This window comes from Embiotoca jacksoni, unplaced genomic scaffold (assembly GCF_022577435.1).
Source record: "Embiotoca jacksoni isolate LCO1_2020_lvr unplaced genomic scaffold, fEmbJac1.0.p SCAF_13, whole genome shotgun sequence".
Lineage (NCBI taxonomy): Eukaryota > Metazoa > Chordata > Actinopteri > Embiotocidae > Embiotoca > Embiotoca jacksoni.
This window is the reverse complement of record NW_027185263.1, coordinates 9766985-9787221: the sequence shown is the minus strand read 5'-3', so window position 1 is coordinate 9787221 and position 20237 is coordinate 9766985. Positions and strand designations below refer to the sequence as shown.

General features: G+C 38.4%; 2 protein-coding genes across 2 annotated transcripts; both read right to left on the bottom strand.

Annotated features, from left to right (window-relative positions):
• Positions 1-845: 845 nt before the first annotated feature.
• Positions 846-5484, bottom strand: LOC138196368 (uncharacterized). Its single transcript, XM_069146340.1, has 6 exons — positions 5381-5484; positions 4535-4642; positions 4358-4400; positions 4047-4168; positions 3689-3747; positions 846-2727 (listed from the first exon to the last, which is right to left on the bottom strand). The coding sequence occupies exons 1-6, from the start codon at positions 5394-5396 to the stop codon at positions 2221-2223; spliced, it is 855 nt and encodes a 284-aa protein (XP_069002441.1). The 5' UTR covers positions 5397-5484; the 3' UTR covers positions 846-2220.
• Positions 5485-6824: 1340 nt separating this feature from the next.
• On the bottom strand, positions 6825-12702 carry LOC138196367 (T-cell surface protein tactile). Its single transcript, XM_069146339.1, has 7 exons — positions 12553-12702; positions 11958-12308; positions 11346-11455; positions 11031-11187; positions 8535-8885; positions 7786-7888; positions 6825-7704 (listed from the first exon to the last, which is right to left on the bottom strand). The coding sequence occupies exons 1-7, from the start codon at positions 12632-12634 to the stop codon at positions 7581-7583; spliced, it is 1278 nt and encodes a 425-aa protein (XP_069002440.1). The 5' UTR covers positions 12635-12702; the 3' UTR covers positions 6825-7580.
• Between the last annotated feature and the right edge of the window lie 7535 nt (positions 12703-20237).

Here is a 20237-nt window from a genome sequence, read left to right as displayed (position 1 = left end):
ACATGAAATCATTATGCAATATAATTTTTTTTTTCTTAAGACATACTAGATAAACTCTTTTGATCGTAACAACCCCGCTAAATGAATTGTTTCAGTGTCCCAATTGGATTCAGTTCATACAATTTGAATTGCCACCAGCCTCATTTAAAAGCCTAACCGGAAGTCGAAGTCGTAAGTCTTCAGTGCGCATGCTCATCCCGCGCAGAATTTCCACTGCATTAATTCGGCCAGCGCGGGAACAGGCAACCTATTTTGAAACTCAGCGTCCTGCGCGAAACATAAGAGTTTTATTTTGCGCTGTTAAGAATTAATCAGCATTGTGTAAACTCATTTGGCAAGAGCTTGAATGCAACGGACGTGCATTTATGTGTAAAAGTCACGCACTATTAATTTAAGTCTCACTGGCATCCCATAGTGTCTCCGAGTTGCCTTCCGAGAAGTTGTTTCTGAGGTGGAATAATAAGCACAGGTGGAAGTAGATGAAGCAGTTATGTTAATCACATGGCAGCTGCAGAGCCAACCTCGTGGTCTTCTTGGAGCCTGCTCAGGTAAGTGGCAATACAGTACATGTCATAAATGTTTGCAGTAGAGGTACAACAAATCAAACTTGGTACAGAGTTGTTTTTCTCCAGAGTATGGATTAAAATAAACAGAGTACATTTTGAGGAACATTGTTATTATGCTATAATTTGGCTTAAACATGTGTTCCTTATTTGTGGGAAACAGAAAAGGTTCATAACTTCCTTGTTCAAGTATCCCTCAGTGCAGTGTGCATTTTTGGGTTTAACTCCATTGAGCACAGCTCTTCTCATGTCATTCAAAAGCACCAGCTACTGAATTTGATTAAATTAAACAACGACAACAGAAGTACTTTTGTGCCAGAATGGAGGCAATCTTTCTTTTTATTACCTTATATAATTTTTTTTTATGACTCTTTGTCCTGACATATGCCTTTTTGTTTTTTTGGTTTATCTTTCATTTGCCATAAAAAAAAAAAAAAAAAACGGAAAAAAAAACGGAAAAGCTTTAGCTCTAATTTACCTGGGTAAAAAAATATGTCCCCTTTTTATTGTCACCCAAAACAGCCAAAGAAATATTCCATGCGACCAAGTGAAAGAGCACACAGTAAAATGTATTGCAGGATTCTTGGCAATGGTGGCAGAATGGATACTTATTACAATTTCAGTGGGACTTTTTTTTGACGGTCTTTATGGAAGCATTAAATATTTTGAAATTTGAAAATGTGTATTTTTTTTTTCTTCTCATACTCAGATGTGACAGTTACTAGTGGTGTTCAACAGTGACATCCCAAACTCCAGAGGCCAGAAATTAATCCATAGAAGGAAAGTAGGCCACGATCAGCTATGGGAAACCTGTCAACAAACAGTCAGTGTGCTACAGCCCCAGCTGAGTTTACTTCAGAGCTCATTTAGTTCCACTGTGGATAGCAGGGCAGTAAATTATCCTGCCAGAGTGAAGATTACTAATAAGGGAAATAATCATTTAAGCAAACGGTGCATTAGCTTATAAGTGCAATAGATAATAAAGGTAATGACCATTATCATAGCTTTAAAGTGGAAAATCTTCAGTGGGTGACAATTAGAATATAAAACAATGTGCCCACAGGGAGAGTAAAATGGCCTCACTTATGTCCCACTTGAAGCTTTCTCCTTTTTACTTTGTTTCCTTTTATGTAATCTTCAGTCTTAACATAGCTGAGAGGCAGATTTGCATCTGCTGAGGCAAGAAAAATATCGCCTCTCAGCTCGTGGCTAATGCCTACACCACATGGAAAATAGATGTAAGATTTTTTTTTTTCTTTCTATGAGCCATCTGATTATGAGACATCAAAACAGTGGAAGTTGTTTTGGTGTCCTGTGATTATTTGATGTTTTTCATGTCTTTCACAATAATTTGAAAATTTCCACGTGGCCCTTGACCTCTAAATGTCATACACAGAGTTTCCTTTTCCCCTCACATACTATACATTTATTCCATCCTCTGCACAGAAAAGGTAAAGTTTTGTTCCTCTGTTGCTCAACGTGGAGAGTTCAAGAGGTAGTTTGTCTGCATCAGAGGAAATTGCTCAACTCTGCGAGGCTCGTTGAATATTGACGGCGACTTGCAGACGCAGTTATGGACTATAGTTTTATTGGCTTTTTCAGGGTTGGCTGAGAATTCAATTTGAAAACAAGAAAATAGTCTTAACACGATACCTGCCTAATGTTGTTGGTCACTATCACGGCTAAAGCTGCTAAGGAAACGATCGGTGCCGCTCTGAATAGTCTCTGCCTCTGACAGCTGTGTACATACATTCCCATTGCTACCATCTTGTTTAACTTTTCTTTCCTCACTCTCTACATCTCCTCTCCATTCTCTACTTCCCACATCCTCGCGCCTTCTTATACCATCCCAACCCACATTTTCCCTCTCCATGTTTATACACTTCTCCCTTTCTATTTCCTCTGCCTCCTGGGCGATCTGTTGACTGTTCAGGTAGATGCTGCTGTGTGACACCATGGTGCTGGTGTCTCTGGAAGGAAGGCTAGCGTCCGTGTCAGCGTCCACCTCCAAGAACGTATTCACGGGAGGCGTGAGGTGGACCGGCAGCTGATCCTGATGCTGGTTCCGTCCCTGCGTCTGGCCTTGCTGATGACGATGCTTCTTCTTGCGTTTCCCGGCAATCTTCAGATCCAACGAGGCGTAATTCAGGTCAGGGTCTAAAGGCTGGTTTCAGACCACACAGACAAAATAAATTAATAAAATAGCTTTTTGGCATTTCTTATGATATTTTTAAAAAAACAAATGCTGCAGCACTATGCACCAGTATCTGAGGTCATTGCTCTTGAGTGTGTTCTCATGTATTTGAGTTCTTCTAGTTTATTTTTAGAACATTTTGTGCTCATTGGTTCACGGTTTCATTGACCACAATGTGTCACTGATGTCAACTGCCTTCCGTTTTGAAAGCAAATATGCCAGCATGGGTTTAAACTGTGTGTTTTTAAACAACATTTATGCCGTTTGAATATATTTTGTTTAAGTGTGAAGAGAACAATAAGTGTACGAGAATAACTAGGATTTTCCAAATATATTCAAGCAATAGATTTAGATGATGATCATAAACGACTCGTTTTTGTATTTGACCTTGAAGTGCATAATGTGATCATTAGATGTCATGTTTCGTTTTGTAGATGCAAAGCTTTACAGAGAATAAATAATGCAGTCCATCCGAGCATGCATTTGGTGCAAAAATCTTGGTGCAAATCAGGTATAATCAGTAAAAACAAAAACGTCAAGGAGAAATAACCTTGCACCACAGTGCACAGAACCACAACGCATCCTTTTTTCGCTCTGAGATAAAGCTGTCTGTCCGTTCACATGCTTTTAGATGTTTGATGTATAACTTACATTACACTGTACGCAACAACATTATATAGAGTATGAAAACAATGTGAGAATTATTTAAGAACTACATTCATGGAAAAATACATCCAAAGTCCCTACACATGCTATCTAGTGTTTGATAAGTCACAAACATAGCAAAGTACGCAACAGCATAACGTACAGTAACTAATAAAAACTATGTCAGAATTATGTAATAAGAAAGTTTGGAAATAGAAAATGACGTACATCCAATGACACAAACTTGCAATGTAGAGATTGTAATGGGCTTACGAGCAGCAGTTACCTTCAAACAATTTTTTCTGCGTTGCATGGTCATCGTCTCATAACAGTCCTCCGTAGAACCTGGAGTAAGACACAGTCGTCTTTTTAAAGGTTCTTCTACTGACTAAACACTATAAGCAAGGCAGCTCTAAAGGTTTAGCAAAATGCTGTTTTTTATGCTCTAAAGTTTGACCTGTTTAGAGTTGATCCATGAACTTTCAGCTTGTGTTAATACAGGCTTTGAATGTTTTATGGCCGTATGTGACATTTGTGAAAACATACTAAATACGACATGCACAGTTCATACAAATATGTTTTGCTCTCCACTGAGTCATACCATGGTACTATAGAAACATTTACTGATGTAGGCCTGTGCTCACCTCTGTCTGTACTAATGTTTCCATAGATTGGATTTTCCTGTTGCTCATGATGATTGCGGGGATTTTCTTGCTGCTCTCCATGATTGAGGTCATGAAAATAATGCCCTTCGCTCTGTGACAGTCTTCAATAAGATATGAAAGAACAATTTCACAATCAATTCCCACAGTACGGTGTAACTTGTAGAGAAGAAAATACATGGAAATAATTCTTATTACTTACAATAAACTAATATGTGCAGGACTAAATTATACTTAGCTGACATGCACACATTGTTTAAGCATAATAAAAAAATTAAATACCAACAACATACATTGCTTCTTCAGAAATATTTGGGGAGCAGGATTCATCTGCGTCTGTGAAGAAAATATTTAGCAATTATTAGAACGCCCTGTTGTCTGAGAGAGTAAGAATTAACAGTGACTGCATTAAGAAAGAAAAAAGAAAAACTATATCCCAAACAAATTTGACCTTATGTATTCTACCATACCTCTGTACAAAGCGGCTCTTCGTCTGACACAAAAGATGACATTGAGGCACAAAGAGATCAGCAGGGCCACAGATGACAGCAGCAGACCGATCACTTCAGTTAAACATTCTAAATGACACAAACGCAAAATGCCCATTAATACCTCAAAACATGGAAAGTGAAATGTTTTTTTTTTAAAACATTTGTTACAATTGTTCTTCATACATGTCAATAACAAACAGAAACATAAAAACGGAAAACTAAAAATACATCAGCACTTTTGTGCTGGTGACAAACATACAATGAATTACTCAAACAATATTGAAAAATTCCAGCCCCTGACTTTTAGGATGAGAAATTAAAGAAAAAACTGAAAAAAATGTTATGGGCTTTCTAAAATTATTAGTATATGTTACAGAAAAGTGCATCTCTCATGTCTTACTGCATAAGGAACATCTCGGGTTGTTTTTAGTAACATCTAATCCCCCACAAGAAATTCCTTTTTCCTCATAAATCACAGTTTCACTATAAATGTATTCTAATTTTGGTGTAATTAATAAATAAATCAGTCTATAAGTGTCCTAAATGTGAGATACTACAACAGACAGAGCAATGTATGACTACATATGTGAAAGTTCTGATAGATACCTCCAGTTGTCACTTTCACCTATGATTCTGCCATATTTGTGACACGTGCTTTAAAAAAGATTGACTTTTTATTGTTTTGTAGCGAAAGCAACATTTTGAAGAATTATACTGAGGCTTGCATAAAATATTTCCACACGTATATACAGTGTAGAAATATTAGATTGATGTTTGAAAATCTAAATATAATCTTAAAAATTCCAAAAGTTGTTCAGGTCTTACCTTGTCTATTTTCCATATTCCAGCTGTCTTGAACAAAACGGGTCGTCGGTGTGACACGGTTGCTGTGAGGCTACAGGACATGACCGTGTGTAATCAGTGAGGTGTGCTACAATGTAGTCTATTTTTACCAGCCTTAGTTACCTCTGCTATCAAAGAGCTTTGAAAGCTCTCTTCAGTTACAAACAGGAAGCAATGTAACCTCATTCTGAGGCACGCAGAATGAGTATTGTATGCCACAGACAATATGATTCCACATAGATCACAGTATTATCATATAAACATGTCACTTATTTATAAATGTTTGTAAATTCAGTTTTAATTAAAACATTGTAAATTAACATTTTTAGGACGGCTACAAACAACCCAAATTATTTAATTTAATGAACCAGATTCTCAACACAACCTTTAAAACCTAAAACTAAAAGTATTAGACCAAACCCTAAAATACATACTTAAAATTTCCGACCCCCAATGGCGAGCAAGTCACCACAGCCTCATGAAAGAACAAGCACACACCTGGAGTTGGTTTGAGTACAGTACAACACAGCTTTATACATTATATTGTCTCTGCACAAGAGGCTTCAGAGTTATGTATGTCTAGAATTTATATCTTGCATACAGACAGTACACATTGTGGTTTTGCTAGTGTGGTCGGAAAATCAGAAAACAAACTGCAGTGTGTTAGGTTTCTCAGTACAGCTAAATACGTGTGTGTGTGTGTGTGTGTGTGTGTGTGTGTGTGTGTGTGTGTGTGTGTGTGTGTGTGTGTGTGAGAGAGAGAGAGAGAGAGAGAGAGAGAGAGAGAGAGAGAGAGAGAGAATATATAAATGTTTGGGAGTAACTAAGCAGGGTCCACTTGATATATTCTGCAAAATTTTGAAGTACATTTCAGAAGGCTTGCAGGTGATAAATCAAATCAAATAAATTACATTAATAATAATAAATTAATTTAAGAAATTAAAAAACATTAAATACTCCAAAATATGAAACTTTATATCTGTAACTTTTCCAAAAGCCATTTCTTTTTTGTGTGTTTAATAGCATCAAGTGGTTAGTGAGTGTTTACCATTTAGCCCATGTGGTTGGCGGTTTTAGCCCCCGCTCGGGGTGTCACTCTGTGGTAGCTGGGGACAACAGTGGTCTTTGATATTGAGCTGTTTGTTGAGATGCAACATGACCACTAAAGAAGTACATTAGAGGAAGTCTTTGGGCTTCTGGGCCAAAAAAAACAATCACAAGTTTAAAAGATGAAAACCACAATAACATTATTACAGCAGAAGTAGAAGATCTTTAAGGGAAATGAAAGTGCAGTAAATAATCCATAGCGTGCTTTCTTCTAAGCAGAGAGAATGCTTGTTTGCTGCTGCATACATAATATTGCAAAAATGTCACGTGGAAAAAGTAAATAACACAAGCACCTACTGTGTTGTAGTTCATAATCAATTCAGTCAAATTAATCCAGTTTTTTTTTAATTATTATTTTCAACAGTTAAAAACATGCTAAATTTTAATACATTTATTACAAAACATCAGAAAATCTGTAGTCTCCATCAGAGTAAAAGCAATCCATAAAAACATTTTATTGACACTAACTTTAAACTTCTCTCTAGTTATATACACAGCTCACATTTGCACAATTTTCTGTGACTGGGTTGGAATTGCAGTTTAAAACTGGCCACAAAAGAAAGTAAATACATTTTGTAACTGGTTACCAGTAGCCGCCCGCATCCGTTTCAAACCATTGGTACTTGCGTACCGTGCTGTGAACAGATCGGGTCCAGTGTACATCCAGGACATGGTCAAACCTTACATCCCAGCTCGTTCACTCCGCTCTGCTTCTACCAATCGGCTTGTTGCTCCCTCACTGCGAGCTAAACACTCTACAAAATCACGACTGTTTGCTGCCCTGGCTCCTAAATGGTGGAATGAGCTCCACAACAACATCAGGACAGCAGAAACTCTGTACATCTTCCGCCGCAAACTAAAAACACACCTCTTCTGACTTTACCTTGAGCAGTAGAGCTTTCGTAGCACTTAAAATGACACTTACTGATAGCACTTTGTGGTTTGGCTTTCTTGAAGAAATTGTATTTTCTTGATTCTTGTTGTTCTGGGTTTTGTACACTCGTGGTTGAAATGCACTTATTGTAAGTTGCTTTGGATAAAAGCAATTACTGCACTATCATATCATCATGAACATTTATGTCATATCTTCATGTTTTGTCACTGAGTTACACCTCGAAATGGGGAAAGTCTCGCTGTGTCTTGCAGCTGTGTACTTGACTGGAGGTGGAGGAGGTTTGAACGGAGGTGGGAGATCCATTCTACGGAGGCAGAGTTAGAGCACAAATATGAAGTGTAAACAGGTGTGGAGCCTAGTTGAATCTATAGACAATGAGTTTTACCTTTTCTTTAGGATATGTCTTCTGAAGAGAAGGCCGACCACAGCAATCAATACCAGCATTGGAACTATTAACACCACGATTAACCAATGACTCCGTTTGGTATCTAAGAAACAGATAAAAGTGGTGATTTTCTTTGGAGGGCAGCAACAGTTATAGATATGTTCCTAACATATTGATCTACTTGCTCTGGTGTGACCAAGCAGGGTCCAACAAATATTGATAATAAATGTAAATCCTTGAGGCAGAAAAGTGTGTCTTGGAATCTTGCCCCTCAGTTTGTTGTGCACCAAGCCCAGAAGTTCCTTTTTAAATGACTTTTGCACCTCCAAAAAGGCACCTAGCCTTGGGCTGAGAATACTGAAATCTGTAAAGGCTCCACATGGGATGAAGATGCAAATGGTGAAGATACAGAAACTGTAGCTAACATTCACTTGTGGCTTTCAGGTTTTTGCCTGTTGAGCATTTAGCTCTGCTGTTGCATAGTTATCTGCTGCTTTAAAAACAGTTTTTATTGTTTAGCTCTTAGCCATGTGGCCTTGGTTTGACAACTACAAACACAGGTACCCACACTGTTGGCAGTCTGTAGGCTCTAAACCGTCTAATAGCATCACTAACAAGACAATTTCAGGCAAACAAAACAAAGTAGATACAGCGTCTCAGCTAGAGACTGACTCATGATACACAATATAACATTTTTGACAGTTGGCAGTCATGGATGAAAAGGAAACAATACAACTATCAGGTATTACCTTTGTCCTCTGTGACTACCGCTGTCCTTCCCGTGCTCACAGTTGGAGTTGCATCAGAATTCTCAGTGTTTTCCGACATGTTTCCTACGGTGCTGGACTCTTTCAGCCTTGTGGAGAAAATATCCTCTGGGTACACTGTGTTGGACTCATTCCTTCTCTCATCACTGGCCACTTCCTGTGTTGATCTGAACACTGTATGGGCATGACTTGAAGTCGTAGAGTTGATTGAGTGATTGGTGTCAGAGTGTGTGGCAGGGGATGATGTAACACTGATATGTGTGGAATTTATAGGAGAGGTCAGAGATGTGGTATGGCTGATGTCTGCTGACTCGGTCAAACCCTGTGGTGACACTGTAACAAAACAAGGAATGATAAACATGCAGCCGGCAACGGTGTGCTGTAATATTTTGATCTTGTCACTGCAGTATAACATTTTTTTTTTTTTTTTTTTTAGCTCCAGAACACTCCCTTTCTAGAAATGAAACGTGACCTGGAAATCTGTGCACGTTTCAGATTAACAGTGGCCTATCAATCACATATTGATCTGTACACGCTGACGATATTCAAGTTTCTTGCATAGTTTGCAGGGGTGGAATAACCACATGCCTCATAATATGAAAATATCACATTACTTGAGTCCCGTTCTGATTTTTATTGCGATTTTAAACTTTTTGCAATATGCTGACCTTATACCTTATTTTAACTCCATATTATGTCCGCAAAGCAAAACTTTGTCAGCATAATTTTAGGTAATAAAATAAAGTCCATTCATCTCACCTTGGTCATTTTTACTGCACTAAAATGGGATAGTTAAGAACAAGACTGACCAACACTGTCATAAAAACCTGTCATAAATGTTGCATACACCTGACAAGTTAACTTATTTATTTATACATGTATCAATACAATATTGAAATGAAACCCCTATTAGTTTGATGTGTTGGGAAATGTGCTGGATCACTTTCTTGCCAAGAGATACATTTTGAAGTCAATGTCACTCATATCTGTACAGTATAACATGTTATTTGTTAAATCCCAACACAAACAGATATATTAAACTGACAAGTTGTGGTTCTACAAGGAGTCATGTAGTGGAAGAATTATTTTTGCGGGGAACAATAATTTCTTTGAGACAGTGCTGGTTGCCTGGCAACTGCTCCCTCTAAGATATAGTCGGGGACACAAACCCCGTAAAACAGTTGTAATTCTTTTACATGCTTTGAAATGCCTAAAAAAAATAATTCTTTAAACAATAATTTTTTTTTTAGGCATTTCCCCAAAATGTCTAACAATTCTTTTAATGAACTTCACATTGGACCTAAAAATAGAGCAGGAGTCATAAATGAGGTACCAGAAAACATTAAAATACCCAGTGCACAGTGATACATCATTAAAACATGGGCCAAGTTGGCATTTATGAGCACATACATAATCAATATAAGTAAAATCATTCAAGGGCCTGGACTGTAAAGCCGTGGGCGCAGATTGCCTGAGGCGAAGGTGTAAGCATGAATTGCAAATTCGATAGTATGGTGTATATAGACTTAATTAGTTAATTAGAACAGTTTATTCATTGTATGTAACACATTTTCTACAATGCGTACCTCAATACACACATCTAAAGAGCTAACATGTCCAATGAAACACGAGGGACTGGAATTATGCAACATTTTGCTAATTTACAAGCATATTAAATGCAGTCCAGTGCTGTGAAGCAGTGTGGTCTGCTCCAGCACTGTAGCTGTTTCAAGTGGCCTCTGCCAGTATTTTTCAAAACTTCATTTGATGCACTACTCCAATCCGTCCAACAGATTGTGCTCTCACCCCATGCCATGATTCGGAGCTGCTGTTGCGACTCTGCTGAGCGTGTTTGCTCCTGTGGTTTGAAGGCAGATGGAAAGGAAGAACAGGAAGTGACTTCTGATGTCTTTGTGGCTTCTGTTTGTGTTTTTGTCTCGTATTCGAATTCTCATGAGAAACGTGTGCAGGATGGGAACGTAGACGACCGGGGGATTATTTAACTGTCTAAGTGCAACCCACACAAACGATATAGTAACCAGTGGTGGGAGACGACATGCAGTTTGTTTGTTTTACATTTTAAAACGGAGAATGCTGTTTTAGCTGAGTTTAGTTCAGCATTCACTTTAATCCCATGTGGCAACAGATTTGCATGAAATACAGTTTCACTTTAAAAAAAAAAAAAAGTAGAGTATTTCTCAATTTATTCATAGTTATTGGTACGTTCTCATAACGTGGCTGTCTGCTCCAAAATCCTTTGAATCTCTCTCCTTCCTTTCAGCTAATTAAAAATTTAAATTTAGTGAGCTACAGTATAATAACAAAAGTTCAAGTATCAGATTTCTAGTCCAGTGCAATTTATTAAATCATTCAGTCTCTCGAGCCCTCTACTAGATTGTTAATCCAGCCCTGCGGAAATAATGGAATTGCGTACGACATAAAAGAGGCAGATGGCAGCAAAGAAATGGGGAGCCTCACCTGTCCTTAAGCTTGTGGTTGCTGTTAGCACCATGATGGTAAACTCTTGGTGCAGACTTTTGTTTCCTGTGCTGACAGTCAGTGTGTAAACCCCTGCATCAGCATCAGTCACCCACCAGAGCTCCAGAGATCCATTGTCTGACACCAGCGTCTTGTTCTGGGGAAAAACGAGATTATTTAGCAAATCAAAACCATATTGAAAATATTTTTTTGTTTTGTTATGTTTTTTATATGTCAGAGATCGTCTTGATGTTCATTGAAGTGAAATTCACTGGAATGGCAGGAATGGGCTGCTCTTTTTCTAGTTTCTTTTACCTTGGTCCACCTGTACTGAGGATTAGAGAATGCTTTGCAGCGAATGGTCACATTTTCTCCATTATGAACCTCGACCGGACTTTTGACATCACACATTATTTGAATGTCATCTGTGGAGGAAAAGTGAGATTCATTTGAATTCTTAACAACACAACAAATAGAAAACTGCTGCCACTTCAGATGTCATACACATGAACACCACCTTTCTGTAATTTGTCTCCTGCCTCTATTATGATCATAACTCCCCTTCAGTTCATTTGGAGCTAAAAAGAAGGGTTTATTGAGCGCGTGTAATGTGACAACTACATGGCTGATGAGGGAAAAAAAACAACAACACAAGGGCCAAACAGTAGATTGAAAATAAGTGTCTTGTGGCAAACAAAGCTCCGAGATGTGTTCCTGCAATTATCAGGTGCATTTGCTCCGAAGTAAATAACTACTGAGGTTAGCTTGAGGAGGAGCACTGTGATGCAATCAGGAGTAACATGAAATATGTGCAATGGACAATAAGATAGAAAGATGTTGTACATTTCTGTCCAAATGATAAATCCTGTGTGGTCTGGTAGACGTATGCATGTAGGCAGGGTTTGTATGTACTTGCTTCGTGCTTACCTTTTACTGTTAGCTCTGTTTCAATCCTGATGGTGCCATCAGGAAAAGCTGTAACGTCACAAGTATATCTGCCGCTGTTCCATTTTGTCACCTCAGGAAGGTGCAGATAGGAACCCATCAACTTTTCTGCATCATTGTATTCAATCTCGATGGTGACATTAAGCTGAAATAGATGGACTCCATGACCTGGGCTGTATAGAGCCAGCTTTGTGCGTTCATTTTCTTTCCTACTCCATTCAATACTGACAATCTTGAAATCAGTACCATTTTTGACAATGCAAGGTAGGGTAATGTTCTGTCCTACTGCAGCTTCCATCGTTTTATAATGGTCGAAGTCAACATTCTGGAGCCCTGTCAGGCACATCAGATAGTGTTAGAAGCAAGAAAAGTGGGGGAGACAAAATCACTTATACTTTGAAGCTGTTAATAAAGGCTGCAGTCCGCTAGGATGCAGGCAGATAAAATCATTGCATTATACTGAGGCAGCTTGTCACACCAGAAGCCAATACACATTTCAAATCCGTGCTGAATATCCCATTTCTACTGGTATATTACATGAGAAACCGCACATGCACATATGGACGTCCAGGTTTACCTTGAATAATAGAGGCAAGGAGCAGAAGAGAGAAGGCCGTTCCCAGTACATTTCCAGCCATGTTTGAGTTCCCCAAACTCATTACGATCAATCAGGCCAAATCCATTGAGGGATTCAGCAAAGACAGAAACAGCACCCTGTCGACTGAGGCTAAAGAGTACGGCAGAGACTGTGAGACAGAGAACCGGATGACCTATCTTCACAGGAAGCCACACAGACAGAATGAGTCACACTGTACGTGTAGAGCTGAAGCTTTGTGGTTAGAAAATATCTGGTGCAAAGCAGATATGTGCAACGGACATGGATCTTTGCAGCACATATCATTATTTATTATTTTTGTTAAGACTAACCAACAAAATTCAGAGCAATGACTCACTTAGTTTCTGATTACATTGGTGATGATCTAAATCAGGGGTGTCAAACTCATTTTAGTTAAGGGGCCACATACTGCACACTTTGATCTCAACTGGGCCAGACCAGTAAAATCATAGCATAATAACGACAATATTTCTCTGTTTAAATCATTGGTGAAGGTTTTTGGATGATAAACCCTATTTTAAGGTCTTTCTACAATAAACTAGAAACATAAAGACCAAAAACTCAGACATCAGCCCACTGTTTATCTGCTTGTATTCCCTCGCTTTATGACGCGTTTGACGTGACAGCGAGCGCTGCTGCCTGTGGCAATGAGCGCTTCTGCCTCCAGAGCAGACATCGCATTTATGCTGTTTTTGAAGCAATTTCTGGATCGATTTAAAAAAAAAAAAAAATAATAATAATAATAAAAACAAATTACAAAACATTTGTACTCATAAACCTCCATATTCTCATAGAAATGCAATGTATGTCTTTCTGTAATTTTCACACTTAGCAAAGTCATCCGGCGGGCCGAGCTGGACCCCCTGGCAGGCTGGATCTGGCTCACGGGCCGTATGTTTGACACTCCTGATCTAAATCATCCAGGAAGAACGATACCAAGGGATCACACAAACACAAAAAAGACTGAAAGATGAATTGACACTCTTGAATAAACGCCTTAAGTTTAAACATACATATATTTAACAGCAGTCCTCCTTGTGGGAGTACAATTTTTTTTTTTATCTCCTCCCTCTGTGTCCTCCTTTGCTACCATCATAATTACTGTGGCCATTGGAGGGCTTCTTCACTTTAACGTAAAATGTTGTTTTGTGGTTTTTGCTGAAATGGCTTATGCTGTTATGTAGGAGGACAATATAAAACACACACACAAAATAGATTCTTAAAGGCACCAAACACATTAAACATATTGTACACACAATTGTCAAAGATTTTCAGTATATACTGGACATGGTCAATGAATACTCAGCAGACAATACATCTTATTTTCCTCTCATTTGGTTTGTTTATGCAAGCCACTAAATAGAAGAAAGTCTGTGCATTATACCCCATTATAGCATTATGCACTTGCCTATATGTAAGATATGACTGAAACATTTGACATTATTTGGCCTTGTTTTGTCCTCTGTGCTTGTTAGTGATTGATGCCAGAACTTCACCAGAAAGCTTGTCATACTGGCATCTGGGATTGAGCGATAAAATAAAATATTACAGAAATAATGGGCAATTTGAGCAAATTTGATTTTATTACTCTGATAAATACTTTGTTTCCACATTCATTAGAGACAAGCAATATTATTCCTGTAAGACATTATGTCACAACACTGAATTTTGTAATGCATAAATTAAGTCTTCAAAGAAAATGGAATCGTTTCTCCGCAGCTTTGAGACAGATAGCTTCAAATAACTATATCCAATTAGCGCAGATCATAAGAATAAACTGGGAAATTGGTTTAACTCTTCTAACCGAGGGCTACATCTTTGTGCATATCTGATAGTGAGCGCAGGCTAAGCAAAAGCTGATAATTCGGCAAATGTTTTTGTAAAGTTCCTCATCGTGGATTCAAGATTAAAAACAACTGTTGATATTGATGTCTGATGAATGGCTGGCAATGTTTTCAAAACGAAGCATTTTTTTGTTCCAGTATTCAATTTAGGTAATCTGAGAGAAATTTTGATTTCGTATCACAAATGCTGCTATCCAAACAGTTTACCCATCTTTCAATATCTTTATCTTTTCTTCACATATTATGAGCTCTCCCCTTCGTTTATAATATATACTCCCCATGGACACCGCACAGCATTTAGATGATTGATAATTTCATAGTCATATTCTGCGCCTGACCTTTAGAACTCATATTCGTGGCTTAGAAGAGTGACTGCCATCCAGTCAGAGATTTCTATCAGTATTCTGTCAGTGTTTTAACAATGTGTAAGGGGACCTTGCTGTATTGCTCCATTTGATAAGGGCAGCATCACTTCCCCGGGGAGTCGTGGAAATCTCAAGGATTTCTGACACACAACATCACTGGGATTACTTGATTCAGTGGTCCCTGAATGGGGAAAGCAAGATGAAAAGCATTTTCACCAAGATGCATTATTGTAGCTTCTAATGACTTCCCACGTTCTCACAATCCACAGTTAAATAATAATGCAGAAAATTACTGGTTCTAGGTACAGGTTCTGTTTCATGCTTTCTTTGATGTGCTGAGAAGAAAAGAAAGTGCAGTGCCCTGCTGCCCCTCCTGCACATGCTCGTTGTAATGGTTCCAGACGGAGGTCGCCGAGCCTGCTCTGAAAGTCTCCCACACTCCCCCTGTGACCTGCAGCAAATTCCACTTTTTGCAACATATTGCACCAGAACACTAATTGTCCACTCTGTGTGTAGATGTGCGTGTGTGCGTTCGTGTGTCTGTGTGGCATAGCCTTGTGTATCCGCTGACCTCAAGAGGGTGTGCGCGACGGTGTTAACACACATTCACGCGTACTACACTGCTCATTTAGACACATTTACTGCTCATTTTTGCTGTGAGCACGGTGTCATCTGTTTGGATGAGTGTTATTTTTAGAGGCAATGTATTATTTAAATCTCGGCATGTAGTACAGATTGTCTGACTACAAACCAGTTAGAGCCCCGAGGGTCCATTTTTCCGTAGTATTATATGAAGCCATGTTTATAACAATCCTGAGCAGTGTCAGATCTGTGTATAATAATTTGTAAGACATCTTTGGGTGGAAACCTGGAACCATTGACAACAGCAAGCATGCTTTCTTCCCAGATTTTTGCTTTGGAAATGTTTTCCGGACCAAGAGTGTAGAGTCTGAGTAAGCTCTCTTTGGAAAACCCCCAGCTAAGTGGAATTCATTCCCAGTTCATGTTAACCTGGTCTGCTAAGCATTCCTACTGATGGCCAATTACGACAACCATTGGCTGTGTTTAAAAATGGACGTAGTCTTTGGATCTGAAAAGAGAAGTCAATTTAAAAGTGCTTTAAGGTGCAATACCCCGGAGGGCCTCTAGGGGCTGGCTCAAAAAAAAACTCTGGCTCCAATAGACTTTAACTCAAAAAGTGTGAACTTCTCTCATGAAATACAAAGACTATTTTGTTTTTAATGTGTGAGTAATTCTCTTTGAATTATAGTTGAATAGTTCCCAGTAAATATAAAATTAAATTTGTTCTTGAAATGCCCTTCCTTGAATTAAAGTGTTTAACAAATTTAAATGTTGACTTAATGGCGGTGCAAAATGAAAATGTAAACAATTATCAAAGTCATTAGGCTTCATCCTCTAGAGACGTTGAATGTCTGTACAAAATTTTATCTCAATCTATCCAATTTTTATTCAATTAAAAGATATCCAGAAGCAGGTCACTGTTGCGGCTTCAAAGATTCTGCATTAACCCTCACTCTGCCTATAGGTAACACTCAAGTTTCAGAGAACTCAGAGTTACCTAAGGAACCATGACTAATCGTCAGTACATGCTGAGTTATTGTGTTGGACCAATGTGCTGGAGAGACAGAAGGATCGACATCACCATCCTTCAGCAGCACTGAAATCGATGTTGAAAGAAGGCATGCGGTGGAGGGTGGATTGAAAACACACTGCTGTATTAAGGCACAACATTTTGGGTTCTTTTATTACTGCCCTTATTTTTGGCGGAAGGCATTCACCCTTCCAGAAAATCACACATTTGCAGTGATGGTTTTCACCTCTTTTACCGTTCCTCAATTGTTCCTTTCATGTGTGTCTCTGATTTTCCTCATTACCCTCAATGTTTGGGAAAAAAAATTTCAGAGTTTCTTTTGAAGAATAAATGGATGAAGACCAATAACAAGCACAGCAATGACAGAGCAGCCTCAAACTCTGAGGAACATTAAACTTTCTGAAAGTAAAAAAAAAAGAGCAGTGGGAGTGCGACTGAGTGAGGGAGAGACAAATTGTATGAGCCATTGTGCTGGATAAAAGTGAGTTTTATAACTTGTCAGGACTGTACACAATGGGCCACTGAATAAATGGTTTACAATGTTGAATAGTGTATGGGGGTGTAAGGTGGGATAGCAAAAACAGAAATGTAACAATGTATTAATTACTCATTCACTCACCCACCTTGTACAAAAATTAGAAGAAGCACCCCAAGTAAAATACTACTTTAACAACTGAACTAATCAGAACCAATGACCTGTGAATCTTCAGATTGTTTCATTCAAGGGTGCAATTTCTTGAATAAATAGCATTGAAACATGGTTAGACAGCCTCAAATTATTCTTGCACCAAAAATATTTTAACTGATGCAGCCATTTATGCAGTTCTGATGAACAAACATAATTTCTGTGAAAATGAGTCTAATTATAATCAGTTTGTGAAATAACCTGTTCTTGGGCAGTCCTCATGCTGTAAGCGCCGCTTTCGAAAAATGAATAAGCGTAGGTTCATTGGCCACTCGATCCAAGTAAATACACAGGAACCAGCGTTTTTGCATTTGATGTTGTGCTACTTATTGCTTTGTTCTGTGATACAAGGATCAATTACACTGTGCAGATTTACATCCACTAAAACTGCATGTTTTTGCCACTAATAGGTTTAGATTTTTTAATATAATTGTCTGAGAACATTATGAAAAGAATCCCTTACCTGAAAAGTTTCCTTTTAAAGCCAAGGGGTCACAAACGGTGGGGGATGAAAATCCTTATTTGGTGACTAATGTAAATCCATAAATAACAAAGAAGATAATGCGATCTTGTCACACTTAAGTTGGTGAGGTGTCTTTTTGCCTTGCTTAGACCATTTCCTCTGCTTGCTCATGAGAGAGACTTACTTTACGCTTGTAGATTTTCTTTTGTCGCTGCTGAGCATCTGGCAGACATCTCCATTTATCCCTTCTTTTGTCAGGTGACATGATTTCTTCTCTGAGAGCTGCAAACTTTGAACTTTCCCTGCAGGCATAGTATTCTTTTTTTCCTCTCCCTCTTGACATCAAGTCAGGTATTGCACATCTTCTATTGTTTTTTCTGTCCAACCCTGTGGCAGGTCACTATTTCTACCTCTTGAGCTGAGCCTGCCGGAGCATCTTCCCAATTGGAGCTTGGAGCTTTCGAAAGCTATATAAAACTAAACCTTGTGCAGATATTAGGCATATTTTTGAAAGCACCTAAAATTTCTTTGAGATTTTCAGGTGGTGCAATCTGTCAATTAGCAGGTCTGAGATTTATTTATATTTTGCACACTGATTATTGACCGTAAAAAGATAACCCAGGTGCAATGTTGGAATCTCTCCAAAGCCTTGATAGAGAAGCCCTATTTTTGTGAATCAGAAAACAGAGTACACAGTCTAGTCAAGTGTGCAGAACGCAGTGCGCATAAGAGGTGGCAGTGAACTTTTGATATTTTCATGGTTTGAGGCAGAGGCATTGTGCAAGACATTGAAAGTAGGGTGGGATTAGAGTAAATGTAATACTATGTATTATCATACATAATTAGCGGGTTTATTTGAGGATGTTAGTTTTGGTCAATCACATGAGGTTCTGTGCCTCCTTAAAATAAGCAATAATACATAAATACAATATGCGATTCTTCGACCTTTGATCCACTAAACGCTAACTACAAAAACATACTAAAATAGAGGAAGAAACTTCAGAAACTTGAACAGAAACCGATTCTCTCTGGTACGATGGTGCTGCATGAACAGAGCACACTGAAGCAGCAGTAGATGCATTACAATGTACAGACACTATCAAGAACCACAAAGTAGCAGACAAACAAATCTCATTATACAACCAAAAACTGCAAACAGCATCTACAGCCAAATGCAATCACACAAGCCAACTTGAGGACTAGTAAAATCCAGCAAAATCTGCAGATACTTTCAAACAAAGACTGCATAAATACTTTCCATAATAAAAATAGATTGATTTGTTTGGGTGGACAACTTCATATTAGTTTGAAGTCACTTTCTTTCTTAATACATACTTTGATGTTTTCACAATGGCTCCCTCCTTTTCCAGTACCGGAAATCTCATAATAAAGCTAAACTTAGAGATGCACTGATGGTTGTCTCAGAGCAAATCTGTGTTCTTTAAAATCCATCAAAATGCCAACTGAGAGCTGATAATCCCCAATTATCCCCCTGGATATGAATAAAATATCTCTATCAAACAAAGCATAGAATTGAATAAAAGTGAATGTGACATAAATCTTGAATTTTGAATGCAGACATGTTTTCTTTCCCCCCCCCCCCCCCCCCCCCCCTTGCTATTCTGAACAACAAAAGAAATGGCATCCAGCCACTTTCCTCCAGTGGTGAGGAGGAGTTTATTTGTGGTATATCCAAACCTTTTTATATATATATATATATATATATATATATGAAGGCAGTAAAACAAGAGCTTCAACTCGGATTTCCTGTTTGTGAAAAGCGTTAAATTCTCTTGGTTATCTTAATTTCCTTTACTTCTGTTTACTCCCTCCAGTGGGTGAGTCACATTTCACCCCTTTATTGTCTCATGCATTCAAACGGATCATTCTGACAGCACAAAGAGATTTTGTAAATATGTTGGGTTGTACTTTTGTTTAGTTATTAGTACAATTTATCTTACAGTAGCACAACACTGGCAAATAATGAGACATGTTTTCAGCGTGGCATGAAAGTTTCTTAAAGTGAGTCCAAAGTAGGCTACTAGAGTCTGTTAATTTCTGCTGTAGTACAGAACTCTTACTCTGATCTCTCATGGCTTCTTGCTTGAATACAAGTCTCCTGGGAATCTGAATTAGTGCACTGAGGAAGAAGTAACCTCAACAGATGAAAACCTCAGGCTCTAACTGTTGGCTCATTCTTAGTATTACACAACTCCATCCCACGTTCGACCCCTTGATACTGTGCCGTGTCTTTTCCTTCAGCAGTCTATTGTTGTCTCTCTCCTGAATTTCATTGATTAAGGTTGGATATTCCTTAAACTCTCAGGAGACAGTCCTACCCCATGTGGATCTTCTTCGGCAGACTGTAATTTATTTTTCATTAAACCCGGGTGCGTGAACTGACCCTTAGGAGGAGCTACCAGTCGAATGCAGCTGCCTTTAATTAAGGTGACTAATTTTGTCCATTGACAAATCTACCCCAATTGACAATCAAATGAGCTTGACGCTACATTAATACTTTCTTTTATTAGCAAATCAAAATGTGTAAAGTGAAATGTGACACAGTATTGAATCCACAAAGACTCTGCAATACTACAAAGATTAATGGCCCGCTTTAGCTCTTATTTTTTCATTTAGTTCAGTGCCACTAATCTCATAAACTGCATTTTCAGTAGCA